At 56.4% G+C, this 11,893-nt stretch overlaps 1 protein-coding gene across 48 annotated transcripts in view; it reads right to left on the bottom strand.

The window, feature by feature from the left end:
* Positions 1-11,893, bottom strand: part of OBSCN (obscurin, cytoskeletal calmodulin and titin-interacting RhoGEF) — a 198,606-nt gene that overhangs the window by 57,828 nt on the left and 128,885 nt on the right. For 24 of the 48 annotated variants that reach the window (XR_009264959.1, XM_058740572.1, XM_058740603.1 and 21 more), the window contains 16 exons: positions 10,713-10,976; positions 10,113-10,376; positions 9,307-9,570; positions 8,707-8,970; positions 7,901-8,164; positions 7,301-7,564; positions 6,496-6,759; positions 5,691-5,954; positions 5,089-5,352; positions 4,287-4,550; positions 3,687-3,950; positions 2,885-3,148; positions 2,285-2,548; positions 1,704-1,970; positions 620-886; positions 243-515 (listed from right to left, as the gene is read on the bottom strand). Coding sequence is in view for 47 of the 48 variants with exons in the window: in XM_058740572.1 (XP_058596555.1) it covers positions 243-515; positions 620-886; positions 1,704-1,970; positions 2,285-2,548; positions 2,885-3,148; positions 3,687-3,950; positions 4,287-4,550; positions 5,089-5,352; positions 5,691-5,954; positions 6,496-6,759; positions 7,301-7,564; positions 7,901-8,164; positions 8,707-8,970; positions 9,307-9,570; positions 10,113-10,376; positions 10,713-10,976 (4,239 nt within the window). In the remaining variant the exon portion in view is untranslated. The remainder of the gene's footprint in view (positions 1-242; positions 516-619; positions 887-1,703; positions 1,971-2,284; positions 2,549-2,884; positions 3,149-3,686; positions 3,951-4,286; positions 4,551-5,088; positions 5,353-5,690; positions 5,955-6,495; positions 6,760-7,300; positions 7,565-7,900; positions 8,165-8,706; positions 8,971-9,306; positions 9,571-10,112; positions 10,377-10,712; positions 10,977-11,893) is intronic. The other 24 variants (XM_058740574.1, XM_058740746.1, XM_058740579.1 and 21 more) reach the window with 16 other exon arrangements.

Here is an 11,893-nt window from a genome sequence, read left to right as displayed (position 1 = left end):
TCTGTCCACCCCCACCCTGTGGCCAACCCCAGCAGGGAGGCAAGCCCATCAGGAAGTCCCAGGACATGCTGTCCCTCTGCATGCTGGGGCCACCCACACCAGAGTGAGCAGAAAGGAGAAGAGCCTGTAACTGCAAAGGCCTCAGAGCCACGTCCAGAGGGGTGCTTGGCCCTAGTGGGTGCCAGGCCAGGTGTTCCCCCAGGACAGCTACCGGGGCAGTGGGTGTGGCATGGATGGCTCACCTTTGACCATGACAGAAGCCATGGTTTTCTGACCACCGGCCATGCAGACGTACTCGCCCGTGTCCTTGGCCTCCAGCCCATGGATCAGCAGCTCGCACATGGTCCCCACACGCCGTATCTCATACTTGGGACTCACATGCAGCTCCACACCCTCCTTGAGCCACTGCACTGGGACTCTAGGCTCTGCCTCACTCAGCTGGCAGCGTAGCCGGGCCACATTGCCGGCCTCCTGCTCCATGCTCTGCAGCTCCATCTGGAATGTGGGCCTAGGGGCTGGGGGGCCAGGGAGGGGTGCTTAGGGCTGATGAGCACAGTGCCCACTGCTCCCAGGGTGGGGGTGAGACCCCAGGGAGGGCAGGAGCCGCTGGGCAGCTCACCTCGGACAGAGAGGCTGGCCGTGCTCTGTGCGTGGCCCGTGTCACAGGTGTAGTGGCCAGCATCCTCCTGCTCAGTGCGGTGTACCCACAGCTCGGCAGCCCTTCCCTCCTGCACCATCTGGTACTTGGCACAAGGGAAGAGCTGCAGGGAGTCCTTGCGCCACTCCACGCTAGCACCCTCTTGGCTCAGCTCACAGTGCAGGTGGGCAGTGGCACCTTCATCCACCTCCTGGGCCTGCAGCTCCCGGAGAAAGCGCACTGGTGCAGCTACAGGGAAGCAGGGCAGCGTGAGGGCAGGTGCAGTGAGGGCAGGTGCAGGGGCAGCTATGGGAGTGCAGGGAGACCACAGGGGTGCAGCTATGGGAGTGCAGGGAGACCACAGGAGTGCAGCAATGGGAGTGCAGGGAGACACCACAGGGGTGCAGCTATGGAAGTGCAGGGAGACACCACAGGGGTGCAGTTATGGGAGTGCAGGGAGAGATCATGGGAGTGCAGTTATAGGAGTGCAGGGAGAGACACGGGGTGCAGTTATGGGAGTGCAGAGAGACCACGGGTACACCTATGAGGTGCAGGGGGACCAAGAGTGCAGCTATAGGAGTGCAGGGGGACCAAGGGTGCAGCTATGGGGTGCAGGGAGACCACGGGTACAGCTATGGGGTGCAGGGGGATCATGAGGGTGCAGCTATGGGAGTGCAGGGAGACCACAGAAACAACTATGGGGTGCAGGGGGACCATGAGGGTGCAGCTATGGGAGTGCAGGTAGAGACCACAGGAGTGCAGCTGTGGAGTGCAGGGAGACCACAGGGGCACAGCTGTGGGGATTAGGGAGAAAGTGAGGGCAAGACCCAGGGTTCCCACAAGGGTGCATGGGGGAATCACAGGGGTGTGGCTGCAGGGGGTAGGGGTAACCTCAGGGGCTCAGCTACCAAGGTAGGAATCATGGGGGCTGAGGCTCCCACCAGGCCTGATATGTCTACAGAAGCTCCTATCCCCCAAGGGACTCCCAGGGAGGCGCTGCATCCCAGAGGCCCAACCCAAAGCACAAGGGACTTGCCCCTGGGACAGGTGTTGCCTTGGGGCCCACCTGTAACGGTGAGGGCAGCACTGGTGGCTTGGGGTCCACAGGCACAAGTGTACTCGCCCGCGTCCTCTCTGCGCAGGTCCCACAGCACGAGCTCCGCAGTGTAGCCCCGCTGCCGAGGCTCCCAGCGCCCATCAGCCTGCAGCTCCAGGCCACCCTTGCTCCAGACCACAGCAGCATTGGGCTGGGAAAGCTCACACCTCAGTGTGGCCGAGGCACCCTCCTCAGCCTGCACGCTCCTGAGTGGCTCTCTGAATACCACCTGTGGGGCTGCAGGGAAGCGGTGCAGAGGGGAGACACAGTCAGCCCAAAGGGGAGCACCCACACCCAGCTAGGCCCAATGAGGGCAGGAAAGCTGGACAGGTTGGGGTAAGGTGGGAGGGGGACACCAGGTGAAGATTCTACCCCACCAGCAGGATGACCATGCGAGGCCACGAGGATGGGGTCAGTGAGCAGACTAAAACGACTGGCCAAGTGAGTGGACACGGCACAGAGCAGGTAAGAGCCCACGACACAGTGGTTATACACAGACATATACAAGGACAGGCATGCGTGCAGTCCACCTGGCCACACACAGTCTTTACCACTGACGGTCACCGTGGCTGACGTTCTCTCCTGCCCGCACACACACGAGTACTCCCCAGCATCTGCCACAGCCAGGTCACGGATCTCCAGCTCACACACCGTCCCATCCTGTCTCAGGCTCACTCTGTCCCCGGCTCTGAGGGTCTCAGACCCCTTCTTCCACTCCACGGGGACCGCCTTGCTAAGCTCACAGCGCAGTGTGGCCGTAGCCCCTTCTGTGGCCTCTTCCTTCCTCAGGCTCTTTGTGAACTTGGCGGGCAGGGCTGGGGAGAGCCAAGGATCAGGAGGACTCCAGGCTGTCTCGAGGACTCTATGTCCAGGACGAGACACCCACAAGCACCACACAAACTGCCCAGAGCCAAAGCAAGAGAGTGAATGGAGCACAGAGTCAGTGAGGAAACAGTCCAGGAAAGGCAAACACAAGCCTGGACACAGACACCAGAACAAATACTTGACAAGGAGATGGAGGCTGGGAGTTCCCAGGTGGACACAGCTGGAGAGACACAGATGCTCACAGAGTCTGACAGGGAGAAGGTGGTGATAATGGACAACATGCAGACACCAAGACATTGGCCCACGTGGCCACACATGATCTTTACCCTTGACAGTCAGCATGGCCGATGTCCTCTCCTTCCCGCACACACACGAGTACTCCCCGGCGTCCTCCATGACAACGTCACAGATCTCCAGCTCACACATGTGTCCGTCCTGCCTCAGGCTGATTCTGTCCCCAGCTCTGAGGGTGTCAGAGCCCTTCCTCCACTCCACAGGGGATGCCTTGCTTAACTCACAGTGTAGCTTTGCCGTGGCCCCTTCCGTGGCCTCTTCCTTTCTCAGTCTCTTTGTGAACTTGGCAGGCACGGCTGGAGATGGTCAGAAAGACACAGACACAATCACAGTCTCTGAACACATGGATGAGAAAAGACACTAACAGCACAGAAAAGACACAAACCAAACTGGACATGGGCCATGTGCTGGATGTGCAGAGCACACACTGTGGGTTGTGGCTTCCCTCAGACCGGCTTATATACAGCGTGGCCATGGCCTCTTTGATGGTTCATCAAGCCTCATACTTTGTATGACTCTGGCTAGCATGGCTGGAGAGTCGGACACAGAATGGAGAATTGTTGAGGGCAGGACACAGTAGCACAGAGGACAAGACAGACTCCCACAGGACAACAGAACTACCAGGGACTGAGAGGTCAAAAGTGGCTTGGATGCTGGCTTCTCTTGGTTCATACAACCACCCAGGGAAGGGGAGACATTTCACGAAGTACCAGTGGAGGGTGACATCAGAGAATGTGGGAGACAAAGAACGTGAACATGGAATGAGTGCACATGGACATCACGAGTCACTTGGACACTAGATCACATCTCTGCTTGGCCACACACAGTCTTTACCCCTGACGGTCACCGTGGCTGACGTTCTCTCCTGCCCGCACACACACGAGTACTCCCCGGCATCTGCCACGGCCAGGTCGCGGATCTCCAGCTCACACACCGTCCCATCCTGTCTCAGGCTCACTCTGTCCCCGGCTCTGAGGGTCTCAGACCCCTTCTTCCACTCCACGGGGACCGCCTTGCTCAGCTCACAGCGCAGTGTGGCCGTAGCCCCTTCTGTGGCCTCTTCCTTCCTCAGGCTCTTTGTGAACTTGGCGGGCAGGGCTGGGGAGAGCCAAGGATCAGGAGGACTCCAGGCTGTCTCGAGGACTCTATGTCCAGGACGAGACACCCACAAGCACCACACAAACTGCCCAGAGCCAAAGCAAGAGAGTGAATGGAGCACAGAGTCAGTGAGGAAACAGTCCAGGAAAGGCAAACACAAGCCTGGACACAGACACCAGAACAAATACTTGACAAGGAGATGGAGGCTGGGAGTTCCCAGGTGGACACAGCTGGAGAGACACAGATGCTCACAGAGTCTGACAGGGAGAAGGTGGTGATAATGGACAACATGCAGACACCAAGACATTGGCCCACGTGGCCACACATGATCTTTACCCTTGACAGTCAGCATGGCCGATGTCCTCTCCTTCCCGCACACACACGAGTACTCCCCGGCGTCCTCCATGACAACGTCACAGATCTCCAGCTCACACATGTGTCCGTCCTGCCTCAGGCTGATTCTGTCCCCAGCTCTGAGGGTGTCAGAGCCCTTCCTCCACTCCACAGGGGATGCCTTGCTTAACTCACAGTGTAGCTTTGCCGTGGCCCCTTCCGTGGCCTCTTCCTTTCTCAGTCTCTTTGTGAACTTGGCAGGCACGGCTGGAGATGGTCAGAAAGACACAGACACAATCACAGTCTCTGAACACATGGATGAGAAAAGACACTAACAGCACAGAAAAGACACAAACCAAACTGGACATGGGCCATGTGCTGGATGTGCAGAGCACACACTGTGGGTTGTGGCTTCCCTCAGACCGGCTTATATACAGCGTGGCCATGGCCTCTTTGATGGTTCATCAAGCCTCATACTTTGTATGACTCTGGCTAGCATGGCTGGAGAGTCGGACACAGAATGGAGAATTGTTGAGGGCAGGACACAGTAGCACAGAGGACAAGACAGACTCCCACAGGACAACAGAACTACCAGGGACTGAGAGGTCAAAAGTGGCTTGGATGCTGGCTTCTCTTGGTTCATACAACCACCCAGGGAAGGGGAGACATTTCACGAAGTACCAGTGGAGGGTGACATCAGAGAATGTGGGAGACAAAGAACGTGAACATGGAATGAGTGCACATGGACATCACGAGTCACTTGGACACTAGATCACATCTCTGCTTGGCCACACACAGTCTTTACCCCTGACGGTCACCGTGGCTGACGTTCTCTCCTGCCCGCACACACACGAGTACTCCCCGGCATCTGCCACGGCCAGGTCGCGGATCTCCAGCTCACACACCGTCCCATCCTGTCTCAGGCTCACTCTGTCCCCGGCTCTGAGGGTCTCAGACCCCTTCTTCCACTCCACGGGGACCGCCTTGCTCAGCTCACAGCGCAGTGTGGCCGTAGCCCCTTCCATGGCCTCTTCCTTCCTCAGGCTCTTTGTGAACTTGGTGGGCAGGGCTGGGGAGAGCCAAGGATCAGGAGAACTCCAGGCTGTCTCGAGGACTCTATGTCCAGGACGAGACACCCACAAGCACCACACAAACTGCCCAGGGCCGCAGCAAGAATGAGTGAATGGAGCACAGAGTGGGTGAGGAAACAGTCCAGGAAAGGCAAACACAAGCCTGGACACAGACACCAGAACAAATACTTGACAAGGAGATGGAGGCTGGGAGTTCCCAGGTGGACTCAGCCGGAGACACACAGATGCTCAAAGAGTCTGACAGGGAGAAGGTGGTGATAATGGACAACATGCAGACACCAAGACATTGGCCCACGTGGCCACACATGATCTTTACCCTTGACAGTCAGCATGGCCGATGTCCTCTCCTTCCCGCACACACACGAGTACTCCCCGGCATCCTCCATGGCCAGACCACTGATCTCCAGCTCACACACAGTCCTATCCTGCCTCAGGCTGACTCTGTCCCCAGCTCTGAGGGTCTTGGACCCCTTTCTCCACTCCACAGGGGCCACCTTGCTCAGGTTGCAGCACAGCTTGGCTGTGGCCCCTTCTGTGGCCTCTTCCTTCCTCAGGCTCTTTGTGAACTTGGCGGGCACAGCTGGGGATGGTCAGAAAGACACAGAAACAATCATAGTCTCTGACCACTTAGACGAGACAGGACATGAACAGCACAGAGAAACATACAAACAAAACTCGATGTGGGCCACATGCTGGGTGTGCTTGTGGGTTGTAGCTTGTGGGTTGTGGCTTCCCTCAGACTGGCTTATGTAAAGGCCATTGCCATGGCCTCTTTGGTGGCTCCTCTAGCCTCATACTTTGTATGACTCTGTCTAGCCCAGCTGGGGAGTCAGACACAAAATGGAGCATTGTTGAGGGCAGGACACGATACCACAGAGGACAACACAGACTCCCACAGGACAACAGGATGAGATGTGACCAAGGGGTATATGTGGCTGGGATTCTGGCTTCTCATGGTTCACACAACAACCCAGGAAGGGGAGATATACCACGGAGTAATGGGTATAGGGTGACCCCAGAAATTGTGAAAAAGAATGTGAACAGGGATTGAGAGCACATGGACATCGCAAAGTAAGCTGGACACTGGATCACAGTTCCGCTTGGCCACACACGGTCTTTACCCTGAATGGTCAAAGTGGCTGATGTCCTTTCCTGCCCACACACACACGAGTACTCCCCGGCATCCTCCACAGCCAGGTCACGGATCTCCAGCTCACATGCTGTCCCATCCTGCCTCAGGCTGACTCTGGCCCCAGCTCTGAGGGTCTCAGAGCCCTTCATCCACTCCACAGGGACCGCCTTGCTCAGCTCACAATGCAGCATGGCTGTGGCCCCTTCTGTGGCCTCTTTATTCCTCAGGCTCTTTGTGAACTTGGCAGGCATGGCTGGGGATGGTCAGAAAGACACAGACACAATCACAGTCTCTGAACACATGGATAAGACAAGACACTAACAGCACAGAAAAGACACAAACCAAACTAGACATGCACCATGTGCTTGCTGGGTGTGCCAAGCACACACTGTGGGTAGTGGCTTCCCTCAGACTGGCTTATATACAGCGTGGCCATGGCCTCTTTGATGGTTCATCAAGCCTCATACTTTGTATGACTCTGGCAGCATGGCAGGAGAGTCGGACACAGAATGGAGAATTGTTGAGGGCAGGACACAGCAGCACAGAGGACAAGACAGACTCCCACAGGACAACAGAACTACCAGGGACTGAGAGGTCAAAAGTGGCTTGGATGCTGGCTTCTCTTGGTTCATACAACCACCCAGGGAAGGGGAGACATTTCACGAAGTACCAGTGGAGGGTGACATCAGAGAATGTGGGAGACAAAGAACGTGAACATGGAATGAGTGCACACAGACATCACGAGTCACTTGGACACTAGATCACAGCTCTGCTTGGCCACACACAGTCTTTACCCCTGACGGTCACCATGGCTGACGTTCTCTCCTGCCCGCACACACACGAGTACTCCCCGGCATCTGCCACGGCCAGGTCGCGGATCTCCAGCTCACACACCGTCCCATCCTGTCTCAGGCTCACTCTGTCCCCGGCTCTGAGGGTCTCAGACCCCTTCTTCCACTCCACAGGGACTGCCCTGCTCAGCTCACAGCGCAGCGTGGCCATCGCCCCTTCCATGGCCTCTTCCTTCCTCAGGCTCTTTGTGAACTTGGCGGGCAGGGCTGGGGAGAGCCAAGGATCAGGAGGACTCCAGGCTGTCTCGAGGACTCTATGTCCAGGACGAGACACCCACAAGCACCACACAAACTGCCCAGAGCCAAAGCAAGAGAGTGAATGGAGCACAGAGTGGGTGAGGAAACAGTCCAGGAAAGGCAAACACAAGCCTGGACACAGACACCAGAACAAATACTTGACAAGGAGATGGAGGCTGGGAGTTCCCAGGTGGACACAGCTGGAGACACACAGATGCTCAAAGAGTCTGACAGGGAGAAGGTGGTGATAATGGACAACATGCAGACACCAAGACATTGGCCCACGTGGCCACACATGATCTTTACCCTTGACAGTCAGCATGGCCGATGTCCTCTCCTTCCCGCACACACACGAGTACTCCCCGGCATCCTCCATGGCCACACCACAGATCTCCAGCTCACACATGTGTCCGTCCTGCCTCAGGCTGATTCTGTCCCCAGCTCTGAGGGTCTTGGACCCCTTTCTCCACTCCACAGGGGATGCCTTGCTTAACTCACAGTGTAGCTTTGCCGTGGCCCCTTCCGTGGCCTCTTCCTTTCTCAGGCTCTTTGTGAACTTGGCAGGCATGGCTGGGGATGGTCAGAAAGACACAGACACAATCACAGTGTCTGAACACATGGATGAGACAAGACACTAACAGCAGAGAAAAGACACAAACCAAACTAGACATGCACCATGTGCTTGCTGGGTGTGCCAAGCACACACTATGGGTTGTGGCTTCCCTCAGACTGGCTTATATACAGCATGGCCGTGGCCTCTTTGATGGTTCATCAAGCCTCATACTTTGTATGACTCTGGCTAGCACGGCTGGAGAGTCGGACACAGAATGGAGAATTGTTGAGGGCAGGACACAGTAGCACAGAGGACAAGACAGACTCCCACAGGACAACAGAACTACCAGGGACTGAGAGGTCAAAAGTGGCTTGGATGCTGGCTTCTCTTGGTTCATACAACCACCCAGGGAAGGGGAGACATTTCACGAAGTACCAGTGGAGGGTGACATCAGAGAATGTGGGAGACAAAGAACATGAACATGGAATGAGTGCACACGGACATCACGAGTCACTTGGACACTAGATCACATCTCTGCTTGGCCACACACAGTCTTTACCCCTGACGGTCACCGTGGCTGACGTTCTCTCCTGCCCGCACACACACGAGTACTCCCCGGCATCTGCCACGGCCAGGTCGCGGATCTCCAGCTCACACACCGTCCCATCCTGTCTCAGGCTCACTCTGTCCCCAGCTCTGAGGGTCTCAGACCCCTTCTTCCACTCCACGGGGACTGCCCTGCTCAGCTCACAGCGCAGCGTGGCCATCGCCCCTTCCATGGCCTCTTCCTTCCTCAGGCTCTTTGTGAACTTGGCGGGCAGGGCTGGGGAGAGCCAAGGATCAGGAGGACTCCAGGCTGTCTCGAGGACTCTATGTCCAGGACGAGACACCCACAAGCACCACACAAACTGCCCAGAGCCAAAGCAAGAGAGTGAATGGAGCACAGAGTGGGTGAGGAAACAGTCCAGGAAAGGCAAACACAAGCCTGGACACAGACACCAGAACAAATACTTGACAAGGAGATGGAGGCTGGGAGTTCCCAGGTGGACACAGCTGGAGACACACATATGTCCACGGAGTCTGACAGGGAGATGGTGATGACATAGCAACAATATGCAACACCAAGACATTGGCCCACGTGGCCACACATGATCTTTACCCTTGACAGTCAGCGTGGCTGATGTCCTCTCCTGCCCGCACACACATGAGTACTCCCCGGCATCCACCACAGCCAGACCACGGATCTCCAGCTCACACACGTTTCCTTCCTGCCTCAGGCTGACTCTGTCCCCAGCTCTGAGGGTCTCAGACCCCTTCCTCCACTCCACGGGGGCCACCTTGCTTAACTCACAGCACAGCTTTGCTGTGGCCCCTTCCGTGGCCTCTTCCTTTCTCAGGCTCTTTGTGAACTTGGCAGGCATGGCTGGGGATGGTCAGAAAGACACAGACACAATCACAGTGTCTGAACACATGGATGAGACAAGACACTAACAGCAGAGAAAAGACACAAACCAAACTAGACATGCACCATGTGCTTGCTGGGTGTGCCAAGCACACACTATGGGTTGTGGCTTCCCTCAGACTGGCTTATATACAGCATGGCCGTGGCCTCTTTGATGGTTCATCAAGCCTCATACTTTGTATGACTCTGGCTAGCACGGCTGGAGAGTCGGACACAGAATGGAGAATTGTTGAGGGCAGGACACAGTAGCACAGAGGACAAGACAGACTCCCACAGGACAACAGAACTACCAGGGACTGAGAGGTCAAAAGTGGCTTGGATGCTGGCTTCTCTTGGTTCATACAACCACCCAGGGAAGGGGAGACATTTCACGAAGTACCAGTGGAGGGTGACATCAGAGAATGTGGGAGACAAAGAACATGAACATGGAATGAGTGCACACGGACATCACGAGTCACTTGGACACTAGATCACATCTCTGCTTGGCCACACACAGTCTTTACCCCTGACGGTCACCGTGGCTGACGTTCTCTCCTGCCCGCACACACACGAGTACTCCCCGGCATCTGCCACGGCCAGGTCGCGGATCTCCAGCTCACACACCGTCCCATCCTGTCTCAGGCTCACTCTGTCCCCAGCTCTGAGGGTCTCAGACCCCTTCTTCCACTCCACGGGGACTGCCCTGCTCAGCTCACAGCGCAGCGTGGCCATCGCCCCTTCCATGGCCTCTTCCTTCCTCAGGCTCTTTGTGAACTTGGCGGGCAGGGCTGGGGAGAGCCAAGGATCAGGAGGACTCCAGGCTGTCTCGAGGACTCTATGTCCAGGACGAGACACCCACAAGCACCACACAAACTGCCCAGAGCCAAAGCAAGAGAGTGAATGGAGCACAGAGTGGGTGAGGAAACAGTCCAGGAAAGGCAAACACAAGCCTGGACACAGACACCAGAACAAATACTTGACAAGGAGATGGAGGCTGGGAGTTCCCAGGTGGACACAGCTGGAGACACACATATGTCCACGGAGTCTGACAGGGAGATGGTGATGACATAGCAACAATATGCAACACCAAGACATTGGCCCACGTGGCCACACATGATCTTTACCCTTGACAGTCAGCGTGGCTGATGTCCTCTCCTGCCCGCACACACATGAGTACTCCCCGGCATCCACCACAGCCAGACCACGGATCTCCAGCTCACACACGTTTCCTTCCTGCCTCAGGCTGACTCTGTCCCCAGCTCTGAGGGTCTCAGACCCCTTCCTCCACTCCACGGGGGCCACCTTGCTTAACTCACAGCACAGCTTTGCTGTGGCCCCTTCCGTGGCCTCTTCCTTCTTCAGGCTCTTTGTGAACTTGACAGGCAGGCCTGAGGATGGTCAGAAAGACACAGACATGATCACTGTCTGAGCACTTAGACAAGACATGACATGAACAGCGAAGGTAACACACAAATCCAACTGGGCATGGGCTAAATGCTAGGTGTGCTAAATGTGCTGTGTGTTGTGGTTTCCCTCAGCCCAGCCTGTGCACAATGTGGCTGTGGCCTCTTCTGTGGCTCCTCAGGCCTCATACTTTTTATGACTCTGGCCAGCATGGTTGGGAAACAGCCAAGAAGCAGGGAGCTCAGTAGGCTCTCTGGGCACTTGTGTCCAAGATGGTACCCACACAAGGATCCCACAACTGCAGAGGGCCATGGGGCTTATGAGATACACATGCACCAACAGGAGGGGGCAAATGGCCTTGCAGAAACAAGGGGCACAAGGACTGACACCAACAGCAGGACATGTGCTGGATAACAATAAGGATCCAGGAGACCCTGAAACCACAGTTGAATAGAGACAAATGCCCACGAGTCCTACACAGAAGATGGTGATATGGTGACAATGTGCCCACATCGAGCCACTGGTCCACATGGTCACAAATGGTTTTTACCCCTGACAGTCAGTGTGGCTGAAATTCTTTCCTGTCCACACACACACAAGTACTCCCCGGTGTCTGCTAAGGCCAGGTCACAGATCTCCAGCTCACACACCATCCCATCCTGTCTCAGGCTCACTCTGTCCCTCGCTCTGAGGGTCTTGGGCCCCTTCCTCCACTCCACGGGGACCGCCTTACTCAGCTCACAGTGCATAATGGCTGTAGCCCCTTAGGTGGCCTCTTCCTTCCTCAGGATCTTTGTGAACTTGGCGGGCAGGGCTGGGGAGAGCCAAGGAGGACTCCAGGCTCTCTTGGGGACTCTATGTCCAGGACGAGACACCCACAAGCACCACACAAACTGCCCAG

Source organism: Neofelis nebulosa, chromosome 1 (assembly GCF_028018385.1).
Source record: "Neofelis nebulosa isolate mNeoNeb1 chromosome 1, mNeoNeb1.pri, whole genome shotgun sequence".
Classification (NCBI taxonomy): domain Eukaryota; kingdom Metazoa; phylum Chordata; class Mammalia; order Carnivora; family Felidae; genus Neofelis; species Neofelis nebulosa.
Note: the sequence above shows the minus strand (reverse complement) of the source record. Positions and strands in the feature narration are given on the sequence as shown.